At 40.5% G+C, this 14,793-nt stretch overlaps 1 protein-coding gene across 1 annotated transcript in view; it reads right to left on the bottom strand.

Annotated features, from left to right (window-relative positions):
• Nucleotides 1–2,886: 2,886 nt before the first annotated feature.
• The window catches only part of SLC11A2 (solute carrier family 11 member 2), a 64,182-nt gene continuing 52,275 nt past the window's right edge, over nt 2,887–14,793 (bottom strand). Inside the window, exon 17 of the mRNA XM_018562112.1 lies at nt 2,887–3,109. Coding sequence (XP_018417614.1) covers nt 3,029–3,109 — 81 coding nt within the window. The 3' untranslated portion in view covers nt 2,887–3,028. The remainder of the gene's footprint in view (nt 3,110–14,793) is intronic.

Below are 14,793 nucleotides of genomic sequence, written 5' to 3'. Positions count from 1 at the left end.
GCATATTTACATAGCCTGTTGGATAGCTCGACCATGCACAGTACAGCACTTGGACTTTAGTCGAGTGGTAGTCACATGGACAGAAACATGGATACTCCGTTGCAAGGTTACACCATGGACATGAAGGGGCCTATTCTGGTGCATTTACAAGCACATGAGCAAACAGTGAAGAGCATATATTACTGCAAATTGCTGTATTTAATTGCTAACAAAATTCTTTGTTTACATCTTGATGCCAGTGGCGGCTAGATTCCGAGGTCGGCAGCAGAATGTAAACAATGGGGAGCTATAGCCAGCCTGCTATTGCCTTTTTCAAATTTCAATATCCAATAGCAGGCTGGCTATAGTGCCTGCCCACTGAGCAGATGAGTGGACCGGAGAGAGAACTTTCTCTCTCAGGTCTGCTCCTCTGCTCAGTGGGTGATGATTAAATAATCTGCCTGCTGATAGCTATTGCAATTTGAACTAGCTAATAGCAGTCTGGCTATTCCTCCCCATTGTTTACATTTACCTGTCAGCTGTGGTATTTATACACATACAAAACACACAAATATAAACCAACATGGCTCATCTCAATATTATTTACTTTGGTACGAATGCAATATGGTCGTGGCCAAAACCAGATCACTAAGCCAAACAGCTTTATGCCCCAAAGAGTTTAAAGTGTACCGTAAGTGTGCTTTCAGAAAATGTGAGCTAACTCACCCTCTCTGCCAAGGAGGTCAATGCTGTCCTAAATAAGTAAGCAGCTGGGTTGGAGGGTTTCTATAGTTTAGCTCAGGAGGGCTAGGCAAGGTGGGACGGTGTACTTTGTCTGAAGGTGCACTTTGGGGTCTATTTATAAACAATTTCCAGAGCCACTCGAATGTAACATTCAGAGAATACCGAATTCGGGACATTTTTTCCCCATATTCCATTTAGTGGCCATAATGTGGTATTTTCTGAATGTTGCACTTGACCTGAAAAGAAAAGAAAAAGACAAAAAACTAAAAGGAGAGCCTCCATGGTGTAAAATGACTTTTAATGATAAAAACGCACAAGGTTTTGAGGAAGGGGGCGTGCCCCAGAAACATGTAAGCCGAGACCACACAGGGGCAGTGGGCGCTGATGCTGCACATTTTTACAGACTTCTGCTGTTAGATGATTTGACATCCCATTGTTTTCTACATGCCTTTTTACTACCGACTTCTTGTAAGTACATTACAGTTGTGCGTTTTTATCATTAAAATTCGTTTTACACTATGGAGGCGCTCCTTTTTGTTTTTTGTCTCTCAGATTGAAGGTTTGACCTTTGGGAGCTGCCTCTTCAGTGTGTTCGTTACCATTTCAACGGGCCGATATTGCACGTGGAGGGACCGGTATTGTTTCCTGTCACTTGAAAAGAAAATATACTAAGAGCATTAGTTTGTGCCCCTATTTGCATAGAAAAAAATGTTTACAGAGATTTGCGGGGCAAATGGTTCGGTAATTGTTTATAAAAAGACCCCTTTCTAAAGTTTACCGCTGAACTTCAGCCTGGAAAGAACAGGAGAGGATTATAACTTCTGCCAAATGTTTCACCCAGTCATTAGAGACACTTGCCACCACTGCCTGACTCGGTGACACGATAGGAAGTGATGGAGAATCTGCCTAATTGGGATGCAGACAACAATAATAACTTGCTCCTCCCTTTCTATGGAACATGTAAAATACATTCTGTCTGGAATTCAATTTTCATTTAATAAAATAAAGGGAATAAAAAATCAGCCCCAATCACTCTTTTAATGGGAAGTGGTGGCTGTACTGGAATAAGACCCCTTAAAAACACATGTAAAAGTAATAAAACGTTTGTGGCACATTACATGCCAATAGTACCATTAATGACATTTTAGCAATATCAAACTATCCACTTCTCGTGAATGGGGCTAGCAGCATTATTTAAAAGTTGTGCAGCTCACAGCAAAGCTCTTAAAAGCAGCAATTAAAAGTATTCCAAAATATGAATTACGTAATGATATTGCTGTACAATTACAAGAATGACCTTCTTCTAATAAATATAAAGATACCCTAGAGGTGAACATCTTTACCTCTTGACAGGTTGTCGATATAAACTAGTAGTATATGAATATTACAAAAAAACAAATACATATCAATCTTTTCCATAAGACACATGATCACATCAAATTAAATTAAAATCAACAATATGTTTAACCTTTATAAATAATGACCAGTGAGGTAATATTGGGCAGATTCAGGTTCAGCAGGAGGGGTTTTTGTTTTCTTTCTTTTTTTTCACGAACGATCTCCATTGATTGGGTATATGATGTGAACGCGGGTTTGTGGAGCCATTTTGTAATAACTCATTTAGTATTTCTTTAGTAAATCAGCTCCTAATATGCTTTGCTTTGTTTGAAGACAAAAGTAACCTGGACCAAAGGATATCTCTGATTTCACCATGTCCATGAATTACAATTTCCTAGAATGCTATTGGATAAATTAATGTAAAATAACTTTGGATTAAAAGTCGTCCTTGGGTTTTGGGAAAACTGAAGAATTGTGAAATTAACAAAAAACAGCAAAATTGACATATTCGGAAATATTTGATATGAATATAAAATCATGAAGTACTGAGGATAACACTCAGATGTAGATTGTTGATCCAGGGATTATCTGATTGCCTTAGGGACTCAGGAAGGAATTTTTTTTCCCCCATTGAAGCAAAGTGGACCATGCTTTATAAGGGCTTTTTGCCTTCCTCTGGATCAACTATAGGTTCTGTGTATGCTGGCTTTGATATCTTTAGTCATTCGTTTTTCTATTGGTTGAACTCGATGGTATTGTGTCTTTTCACCCTGTAATTACCTATGTAATTATGAAGGTATAGTATACAGGCATTGTGTATTGCATAATTATGTTGATGATCTTTTTGCTCTACTTCACCTGCTACAAAGTTAATTTGGTACTAATAGCATGGCACCTCTGTACTCCTGAGTGCTTCTAGATGTGGTGTCTAGAAGGGCTAATCAGTGCTGTGCCATGTGACCCAGCATCATCGGGGGGTCGAGACCTCTTCTTTCTCCATATTGTGTAAGAGGAAAAGCTCTGGATAGTTGCTCAGGCCAAGGTTATACTGCAAAAGAACAAGAGGGAAGCAATGTCAGGAAGCAGTCAACTGGAAACCACATTTCACCCAATTACCATAATGTACAGTATATACCTAAAACACCACATCCAGTGCAGAACCCAAAAGGTGCAAGTATACGGCAACATTGCTTTAAAGAAAACATATTGTTCATTTTAAACTTTTACAAGTGAAAATCCCGCATAACAGCAGACACACAAGATTTAGTGTCACTTTGTTACTCGTGCCTGACATTTGTTGACTTCATAGGTAAAACTGGCAACTGCCATTCCACTGACCAATAAGAATGTCTCCATGGACCGTAAGCACACTCTGATTGTCAATTGGCAGAGCTTTGCCATCATTTCTGGAAAAGTCAGACCCCTTTTATGAAATTAAACTAACTCACAGAGGAGCTTATAAGAGGCTTTTCTTGCTCAGGTAATAGAAGGCATCTTGCAGTGTGCATTACAATGAATTCAATTTATAACCAATCAGGTTGGGCCTCACTCTGCATAGTTGTTGATAAATTTAAAGCAGAGTGTTCAATCAGAGTGTCACATACAGGTGAAACTCGAATAATTAGAATATCGTGCAAAAGTAATTGCAGTAAGTGCTGCAAAAGGGGCCCAAACCAAGTACTGAGTACATATGCATGCTTGTACTTTTCAGAGGTCCGATATTGTTCTATGTACAATCCTTGTTTTATTGATTGCATGTAATAATCTACTTTTTTGAGGTTGTGGATTTGGGGTTCTTGGGGTTTTCATGAGCTATAAGCCATAATCATCACAATTATGACAAATCACGGCTTGAACTATCTTGCTTTGCATGTAATGAGTCTATCTCATATATTAGTTTCACCTTTTAAGTTGCATTATTGAAATAAATGAACTTTGCACGATATTCTAATTATTCGAGTTTCACCTGTATATAGCTGACATTAGGAGGGACTTTCACTTTTATATGAATAAAATGAAGTTCACCTTCAGACATAAAAATGTGTAACAGTGGCAGGGAAGATAGATTTATGATGGATCAGTCATGACGGTCATATGCAGATCAGTTTCAATGCACCTGACAGTTAAAATAAGATTTTCCGCATGTTAGATTCAATTCATGTTTACTAAACAGAGTATTTATATTCCCCTTTTATAAAGATTTTGTGGGAATACAAAGCTCCATGGTTCTCCAGAAGGGACAAGGAAACTCCCCATGCATTATATTCTAAATATCAAAGACATTGATTATTGCCCTTGGCAATGGTCTTATATTTTGTTGTAAATATCAATCCTTTTTTATGTAGTTTGCTTTCCAACATAAAACATGCAACTGCCCAGATAGCACAATACATGTACACACATAACACAGAGTAATGACAAGGAATCTTCCATGGCTGTACTTACACCATTCACATCCACAGGTGGTAAAGGCAGCTTGTAAAACAGTAAAACATTACAGATTCATGGGCACGCATTTAAACATGTTCTCTATAAATGTCACTCCACATTACAGAGAGACTAATTCGTATCACTGTCACTTAGCAAAAAGTCACCTCGTAGGACGGGCGCTTTCCATTTCACCTTTTACAGAATGACATTATGATAGATATTACACAGCTGGCCTAGACACATTGATTTGAGCTGGAAAATTGTACTGCCAGGTGTGGGATTAGTATGAACCTGTTCAACACTAGAGGGAGACTAAGGCCAAGCATCATTGGGCTTGTGTCAGTGACATCAGTTTGAGACCCTTCGGAGATCATTCAGAACTCGGAGACAAGTTCATATGACCTGCAATTAACCTGTTTCTGACCTGCGTTTAACCTGGTTCAAGGGGGTTTTGCATTCCCATAAACCTGTATAGGAATGTAAAGCTCGTCTGAAGCAAGCAAAGACCCATAGACATAGGTACTAAAAGTGTTCACTTCTATAGGCTCTAGTGGCCATTTTCTGTTCAGGTTTTGTCTCTCAGAAGCAAGCATGTCAGTCATCTTGGTGTTCAGGAGAATAAAGAAAAAAGGGTATATGGTTCTTCATAAACTCGTATATATGCTGCACTTTGCACAATCTTACAGTCAGCATTTTGTGTGGCATGGTTATGGGGTGTGACAATTTGTGAGTGACACATGGCCAATGGTTATTTTATAAATTCTGAACAGAATCCCTATATTTATTTATCAGGTTGCCCTTTTTGTATATAATGTGTATGTATTTTTTATGAAATATTTGTAGCAGTTTACCATTATTCGCTCTATTCCTATTATTTAAGGTTGTCAGGAACATTGAATCAGCTGGGTTCATGCACATGCGTGTGCACATCTCCATTAGAGTCTTAAATAGATGAGCAACATATGCACAGATTAGCAAGCATGCGCATTAGTGTGCAAACATTACAGCAGATGCGTGAACATGGATGCACGCCTGGCACTGGCACCAAGCAGTCTATTTCCAGCAGTTATGCAGAGCCTCATTGTTGAATGGTCTTTCAGTCTGTACTCCTTTGACCTGTTACTGACCTCAGCCCTGACTTCTGACCAAGATTCTGCTCACTGACATTGTACCTGACTATATGCATGTTGCTGACCTTGGCTTGTCTCTGACCTTGATACTGCTTATGATTTGGTGCCCTGCTGCTTGTCTGTTAACCACCACAGCCTTTGACCTCACTCCACTCCCATCTGAACTTGGTTTATCTTTGGTGCATTGCCGGTTGATACCAGTTCATGGGTGCTCGGACAAATATTATGCAAGAGACCACCCTTGTCGTCTCGGACTCCTCATACAGATACGTGACAAAGGTCTACCATTCAATTTTTTATTGTAAAATGAATGGCTAAAATCTTCCATAGTTTTCATGTTCCTTTCATTTTGGTGTGACTAAAAAAATGGCAGTTGCTGATATTGCTTTCAGAAGAATGTTGGTCTTGGCCAGGTGCATGAAACAGCTGAATATTTGATATGGGTGACCCCTCAGTTGACTGGTTGCTGTGGATATGTTACTGGGGAGTTTCATAAATCTTTTGAATGAAGCCCCTCTGTGTGTATCTGATCTGATAATTGTATTTGGCCACTGTAGCAATTCAGTACTATTTTGGTCAAATGTTTTCATTTTGTTTTTTTAAAGTTTGTATTTAAATTGTTTTTATGTTGTTCTATTGGATAAATAGTTGCAAATGCATGTCGTAATCGTGGTTCTAGTAACTGTTAATGAACTAATAGCACAGAATAGACTGATCTGTCTAAAGATGAACTGTCTGTGGTGCATCACACTCAATGTGATCAGGGCTGGTTATTATTAAGAAAACTAGAGTAACCTAATGGCTTCTATGGGTTACAGAGACTGAGATAGTTCTTTTCTCAGGTATGGCTTTCTTTATTTGGTAGCAGAAGCATGCCTCCACAAAAAAAAAACTTAACTGCAGAAAAGGAAGGTGCACAAACACAATAGAATGCCCCAACACCACCCCACTACTGGCTTTCTGTACTGAGCCATCATTCAGGAGGAGCTTGGCAGACTTAAGAAACACCCGTGAAGCATCCCCTTTTGCATGGCTTGTGACTCTTAACCTTACGACTCAAGTTTGCCTAAATAGGAATCAGCTGCAGACATTGGAAGGCATGAGAAGAAATTTATATTTGTCACTAGGGGTAATTAGACTATAAATGACTTCCAGAGCACCTTGGAAGCCCAAAAAGCTGGCACAATCTGTTATCCAAATGTTGACCAAATTGCTGAAGGTTATCCTATAGCCCATCCCATCACCTATCAATTGACTAGTAAGGTCCTGTGCATTCCCATTTTGGCAATAGGGAAGCACAGGGCCAGGAAGGCATGCTTTAGAGCCTTGGTTCTCAACTGGTGGATCGTGACTCCGTTTTCAGTGGGTCACCACATGCCTTCCACTTTTCTAGGTGAGAGGCTCCCCAGCCTCCCCCTAGCACAGCACTGTCCATTCTTACACTGAGCAGTCATTCAAAATATGCTGCCCGACTCCAAGTGTTGACTTGGGGTGGGGTGGGCTGGGGGTATGGCCGTGAGGCAGCTCCATCCATACATGCAATGCTTATAGCTCCCTCACATGTCTTGTAGAGGTGCCTGGACCGAAATGACATCACATTCTGGCTCCCGGCACCTCCACAGGGTGAGCACGGGAGCTGTACAAGCAATGCACATATGGATGGAGCTCCATCACAGCACAGCAGCCCACACTGCCATGCATTCCATTGCAGTGCAACTTGGGTCGTGACTCAATGATCGAGGACAAATGTTACACAGGTTGAGAGCCACTGCTTTAGAGCATAACCATATCTTGAATAATAAAGTGCACTGGGAATTGGGACTCTAGAGACGCTCTGAACATGAACTAAGCAGGCATGCAAACACCTTGAGGTTTTGGGGGGCTCATGTTTAGTTTACTCATTTGTATTGATATTGTAGTCCATCACGGGAGTGAGCTTGGAGTGGTGGCTACTTAACAACACACAGGGACCATGAGGAACAAAAGTAGCCACCCTCCAGAAGTAAGGACAGTGTCGGCATTAATTCAGAGATGATTTGAGGATCTACAGCTGAGTGATACATAAATAAGATACATTTTTGTTAATAGTTCAGGTACTTGAATGCATTTTTAAGATTTAACGCCTGAGTTTCTTATTTAAGACAAAGGATGCCAAGGTTCCACCAGTCATTGAAAATGCTCTATAGCTGTAGGGCATTTTGGAACTTATAAAAAGGATATTGCAGAGCTCCATTGCAGTTATAAATACTTCAACAGATTAGTTGTTTGAAACAACTTAGGCTGGCCTAAAAATGTAAGCATAGGTTGGGGCAACTATACAACTATGCAAGGACCAGGCAACACAGATCTTCCATAGGTGGCTTTAATGAGCGCATCCAAGTGTCAGCACGTTATTCCCAAAAAGAAATGTTTCAACTTCTGAATGGGCTTGAATAGTTCCCCTTTACTGTAAAGAAAAATATTTATTTGTATGTCGGCTGATAATTCCTGTGAGTGTGAGCTGAGAGAAGTGAGAGAAGACAGCAGCAGGTCCCGGCCGCATGATGATACAAATCGAGAATGAGCAGATTTCCTACTGCCTGTCATTTTGGCAACACGATTACCCATCTATGTCCAACCTAACTCATAAAAACAAAACACACAGTCCTCAAAAAGTCCTCAGCAGGTTTTGCTGCATGGTGGCTCCAAGATTGGGATGACTGGTTCCTGAAATGCACAGTGTGGGACCTCTTTTCTTATATCAAGAAGAAAGAATTATTTTGTTTTTAATCCTTCCGACGGTAAAATTTGGTCTGTTCTTTTGAGCATCACTGCAAGTCATGCCTTTCATTATGGAGAGAAAACTATTATTTTTCATCAGAAAATACAGTTGAAAACTACAATTACCATCTCTGGTCATAAAAGGGTGTATTACCCAAATTAACCCCCTCTCGGTTATATCTAGGAATTCATTTTTATTCTTTTACCTTGTTTCTGTAGCAAGAAACATCTTTTAGTAATCATCACCAGGCTTGTAAAAGTCTTGCAGCTTTAGCTGCCAAGAGCCTAGTTGCTACTGATGCACGTCCCCCAAAACGACATCTCTCAAGAGCCCTTTTCCTACACATATGTGTAGGAAAAGGGCATGTGTGGGCAGGTTCTTGGGAGTCAGGTAGCAGGAATGTTTAGCTGGGTATGAAATAAATGTATACATGTAAAATGTGTCAGAGAGGGGTGGGGGACAGGTGGCAGTCTGTAGACCAGCAGGCAGGATGGCAGCGCTGGTTGGGATTTTAGTGCAGCAAAGGCACTGTGTTGTCTACCCAAATAGGAGGTTAGGAGCTTACTGGATTCCTTGCAGATCAGCAGGTATTTTTCAGGGATTTGTGAAGGGATAAAACATGGTGAAATGGGCATGTATTGGAGAGATGTACAGAATATATATTTTTAAAATCTTGCCCTCACCTACCCTTCTATTTCTTAAAGGAGAACTATGAATTGAGTGAAAATCACTCATCCTCATAGTTCGAGCCGACATATGACAATTAAACTGTCACTTGTCAGCTCAATAGATCAGGAAGTGAGCGAATGCATACCGTCCCTTGCTAACTTCTCGATCTTCTCCCTGCAGAGAGCAGTGACTGTTAGTCACGGCTCCCAGCAGGGATTCCACCCCCACCTCCGATCCTCCAGCGCTGACTGGAGGAACGGACGGGGGAGGGGGCGGGTACAGCTGGTTCTGCCTCTAGATAGGCAGAGAAAGCTAAATTCACGCAGCTCGGTGGATCACAACAGCATTGTCAGGATCCGTCCCGGCTGCAGCGGTCTCAGTATACAACGAGCTGTAGCTTGCGATATACTGAGCTTTGGGTCACGGGAGGAGGCTAGTATATGTCCTCCCTTGACCCTTAAGAGAACTATGGGGAAAAACACTACCCCATAGTTCTCTTTTAAGTCTGAGAAATTACTTTTTAAAATGGAATTTTTAAGTAAGAGCACAAAATGCAATACCGATAGTGGCCAAATGGAGGCAATCTTTTACTAGTCTTTGCTCCTCACATTATCGATTAAAAAAGGCCTGAGGGGTGCTCAATGTCCACAAATGCAACACTTGGCAGAATGAAGCCAGATTATAAAAATGTTAATGGTTTCCTGAGAGAATAAGTTTCAGATAAAGTTCACGTATTGTTTCTGCTCCCCTCACCACCACAGATGCATACTTACTGAGATCTGACACCCGCAGCCTCTGCGGAATGTTTACATCCAGCGCCGCAAGTCTTCTCTCTCCTGGTTACATCTGTACAGTACAGAATTCTATGGGGTTCCTTTCCTGGCTGGGAGACGGTGGTAGATGAGCCCCATAACATTTTATGGGGCTCTACTGCGCCGTCATGGCCAAGAGAGAGGACTTGTGGTGCAGGATGTAAACAATCCCTGGAAGCCATTGGTGGCAGCATGAGGTAAGTATACATCTGCAAAAGGGGTGTAGATAAGGTTAGGTCAGGGATAAGTGCATTTTGTTTAAAGTAAACTTATCCTCTAAAGGGAATCTGTCATGAGAGATTAAAGGAGGCCATTATTACTGACCCTGACAGTCATTCTGAAGCTTGAATTTCAATGCTGTCTGATTCAAAACAAAATCGAGAGATAGTTCTGATGTTTTTCTAAAGCTCAATTACATCCAGGTATCTAGCATTTTTAGAAAGAGGCCTTCAAAGGCAGCCTCTATACTTGTGTCATGACAGAGCCATGTTAAAGAATGATTGTATTTTATGGTCATTAGAAATTAGTTACTACTTTAGGGTTAAGGTTCTACCACCCTGCACAAAATAAAACACACAAGTGGAAATGCTGTGAAAATCTTTATTAAAAGACTACAGCTCACATTATCATGTTAGTTCATCTTCATGAGGTCTGATTTTGAGTCTAGTACGCACAATACCATCTTTTCTTTGCATTCGCTGTACGTTTAAAACAGCTTCTTTTATATAAATACAAACTACAAACTTGTAAATCATATTGTCAAGTTTTTCCAAGATTTTAAGACAGATAAAATCAATCAGCCTACACAGCTTAAGGCAGAGGTACATGATCCAGAATTTGACAAGGCTTGCTATTATGCCGTAAACTGTTTAAGAGGGACACATCACCTAAAATACATATTAATGCAGATAGACAAGACACACCACTAGCTTTACAAATATGAAAATGATAGTTCATCTCACACGAGAGAACTTAATGTGTGTTCGGATTGCATAGATTAACACTATATGAAATATTTCACAGGCCTAAGATAAAAGGATTAGAAGTCCACTCTTGGTGCAAATTGACAAATTATAACACTGTTTGGTGCTGAACAGCTGTGACCCATTTATTAGGAAAACAAATAGTAAAATAGCAAAATGATGTGAATTAATACAAATATTTGGTAGGTATAAAGTGCAGGCACTTTCAGGTAGTGTCAGGGCTTGTGGCTCCCAGGTACACATTACTATTGACCAAACAGTCAGCCCATCACAGTGATGGGCCAATATGAATTTAGGAAGGGGGGGTCAAGAGAGATCAGGCAAGCTCCACCACCACCTGGAAGTGTCAGGGCTTTGCCTGTTCAGAATGGCACTGTGGCTGAGTTGAATGAGAGCTGCTGCAGGTATGTGTAAGCCCCTCTAGAGGCATCCACACTAAATACCGTTTTTTTTTAAAGTGACAGGGTGACTTTTAGAGTGATAGAGTGAGGATGTCTGTCAGACTGGGCAGTGTGCATTCTTAAACGACTTTCCATCCCAAAATGAATATAAATCTAGATATAAATAAGCGAAAAATGCATGAAAAAAAAATAGAATTTTGTACTCCCCTAAAATAAATTCTAGGAGTCCATTAAGAGACACAGGAAGTCTTAAACCCTTGAGTTATACTGCCTACAGGAGGATTGGACACTGGCAAAAAAAACCCACTAGGCCAGCTGAGGATAACCAGAATGCCTCCGTTTTGTAGCAAAGCAGTAATGAGAACAGGGTGGGATCTGTGTCTCTCAATGGATTCCAGGAAAAGGATTTTACAGCGAGTACACAAATTCTATTTTCTTTCTTATTTATTGAGGGGTACCGGCAAACTTAAACCTTCAAAACATTAACTGAGGGATGGGCAACACAGCAAAGAAGTGCTAACAAGTCCAAGAAAACAACTGAAACTTTGGGACTGCCTGCAATTCAAAGAGCCACCTAAAGCTGGTACCAGATGAGACTGAAACATCCACGTGGTAGAACCTAGAGAACATATAAACGGAAGATCAGGTGTCAGCCTTGATGAAAAGCCCCCCACAGATCTAGTAGAATGTGCCTTGATGGTAAAGGGTGGAACCTGATCCTTAAGATCATAAGCTTGAATGATGGACTGCATGAGTCACCTAGAGAAGGTGGAACAAGCCCACCGGGAAATGGTGAAACGTGAAGCAGGCTGTCCTTTACCGGAAACACAAAAAAAATGATAAAGAGATAGTTTGTCTGAGGGTAGACATAACTGAGAGGTAGAGACAAACAGCTCTGAACACATCCAAGCAATGGAGGGATAGCTCCATAGGATGAACCAGAGAAGGACAGAGATGGAATGGCAACGTCACGGTTATGGTTCTCTGTGCAAACTATTGGCGCTATATAAATCCTGTATAATAATAATAATAATAATAATGGTGGAAAGTACAGCTTAACGTGAGCGTAGAGCGTGATGATGCAAGGATTCTTAGTCTGGTTCAGAGGAGGGGGACAGAGCATCTAGGGACCGGTCTAAGAACAAGCCGTCTCAAATGAAGGGGTGAGAATAACTGTTTCATGAGCACTAGAAACAGCCCCACTGCAAGGGTAAGTCAAATTTTCCCCGGAGTTCTCCTTTAAATCGTGTATTTCTTCCAGGCCTGTGCAGTAATCCAGCATAAAATAACAGCACTTCAATGGATGGAGAGGTTTGTTTTGTAATGAAGAGCAGTCACTGCCGATTTCTTCTCTTGTGCTTGGTGACTGGTCTTGTATCTGCCACTTCTGAAGGCAGCCTGTAGTGGGTGGGACTGCTGGGTCCTTTCCACAGCTCTGATAGGCTTTGCTCACTGCTATGTTTACACATTAATATCTGGGTTCACAAAGAAATTTGCTGCATTTAAAGTGTGGAATGTATCAAACTGGAGCAGCCAAAATCTAGAGCAGCTGTGCAAGGCAAACAATCAGCTTCCCTTTTCAGTTTATTCAGGTAAGATTTGAAAATTAAAGGGAGAAGCCGATTGGTTGCCATGGGCAACTGCTCCAGCTTTTGTCTGCTCCAGTTTTGATAAATTCCCCTCTTTGTGGTTAATAAGAAATACATATAAAAGAAAGTTCTTGTGCCTGAAGTTCAGTATTAATGTGCTGTACACAGAAACTGTATTAACATCCAATGTATGGGGTGTAGTGGACAATAAAAACAGGAGACGGCATGTTCATAGTTTCATTGCTTCGACACAGGATCATTCTACTAATAAATAATCTGTTGATGTCTTATATGCATCCAATGTTTAGAAAAGCTTAAAAGTTAATGGTGATAGTAAAATGGTTGCATTGCTGGAAATCATTCTTTGCCCACTATGGAGCACGGTAGTCATCGTATTATTATATGGAATAGCCATGTAGCTTGAAACATGTAAGAGGACATTGTAGCAAAGTTACACAAGAAAAATGTTTCTCCAAAAGAAGTAAACTAAAAACACTAACATGGATATGAAAAAAACAAATATCCGGCTGTGAGAGATCAGTGCTCTGGCAGTGTGTGCCTTTCTATCTGATGAACCAGCAAACAATAATGTTATCATCCTCATCACATATTTTCCTTCACCAGTCAGAAATGTTAATATATTAAGATCCACCAAAAGCATGAAAACTTAAGAGTGGGTTTTTTCCAACTAATATTTATAGGCAGCTCTGTTATTTATTTCAATTACAGAAATACAGACAATACAACAGATCATTTTTAATACAAATGTTCTTCATTGGCAGCTTTTTTGTTCATGAACTAAAGAATCGTGCCTGGGTCCCTTCCTTTAACACGTGTGTTGTCTAATAGACCAGGCGATTTATCAGATCCAACACTCCTGCGCTGAGATCCTCCACTTTTCTAGGACAGACCTTATCCTTCCTAGTATGGCTATATCTGTAGTAGGAAGTAATTCCAGAAAGCAGCAGAAGTTGTGGCTCTATGAGAGAGTAGGGGCTCTACAACCTTTAGTTGGTGGGTCTCTTAGGGAACAACTGGTGTGAAGAATTACCAGGATGGTTATCACAGTAGACTACTCCATAAAAGCAGTGCTGGCCTTTACTCTGTTTGAACAGAAGACTTATAGGTATACATTGATGTTAATTTTAAACAGATCAATTAATAAACAAGGAAAATGTGATCTTATTACCTATGGGTGGCCATCATTAAAGTGTTGGCTGTATTACAATACACTTATAAGGCCAAAGATCTGCAGTCAACTTACCATCACACCTATTAGCCAAATGTGTGTAGGCACCCCAACAAATTATTAGGTTTAGGCGTGTCCAGTGAAGGCTGCTGTATATAAAACCAATGTAGACAGCTGTGCACTTCCAACTTTGTGGTAAGTCTGGGGAAATCTCTTTTCTATTCCAAAATGACTGTACTCCTGTGCACAAAGCCAGGCCAATCAGGACATTGTATAATTAGTTGGTGTGAAGGAACTAGAGTGGCCTGCACAGAATCCCGACCTCAACCCTACTGAACACCTTTAGGATAATGTGGAATGCCAATTGCAGACATACTCCAAAAGCTTGTGAAAAGCCTTCCCAGAGGAGTGGAGGCGCTTATAGCCACGTTGTGGGGGGCAACTATATTAATGCCCATGAATGAGATGTTCAACGAGCCTATATAGGTATGATGGTCAGGTGTCTGCATAATTTCAGGGTATGTAGTTTGTATGTCCCTTCAGACTGGCATGTTTTAGCCATATATGCAATTCACATGCATTGCTTCTATCCACAGTGCAGGCTAAATGGCAGCAGTTATTCTGCGTTAGTAATAAATGCTTATTGCTGTATGGTCTGCCATTTTGTTTTCTTGCAATAGGCCATCAGTCTGAAACAGTTGACACAGCTAACTGAAATAGCTGGTGATTGGTAAAGGAAAGTGTGGCAGATTTATATGAATACAGACA

This window comes from Nanorana parkeri, unplaced genomic scaffold, assembly GCF_000935625.1.
Source record: "Nanorana parkeri isolate BGI_ZX_2015 unplaced genomic scaffold, ASM93562v1 scaffold561, whole genome shotgun sequence".
Taxonomy (NCBI): Eukaryota; Metazoa; Chordata; class Amphibia; order Anura; family Dicroglossidae; genus Nanorana; species Nanorana parkeri.
This window is presented reverse-complemented; position numbering and strand designations above follow the sequence as displayed.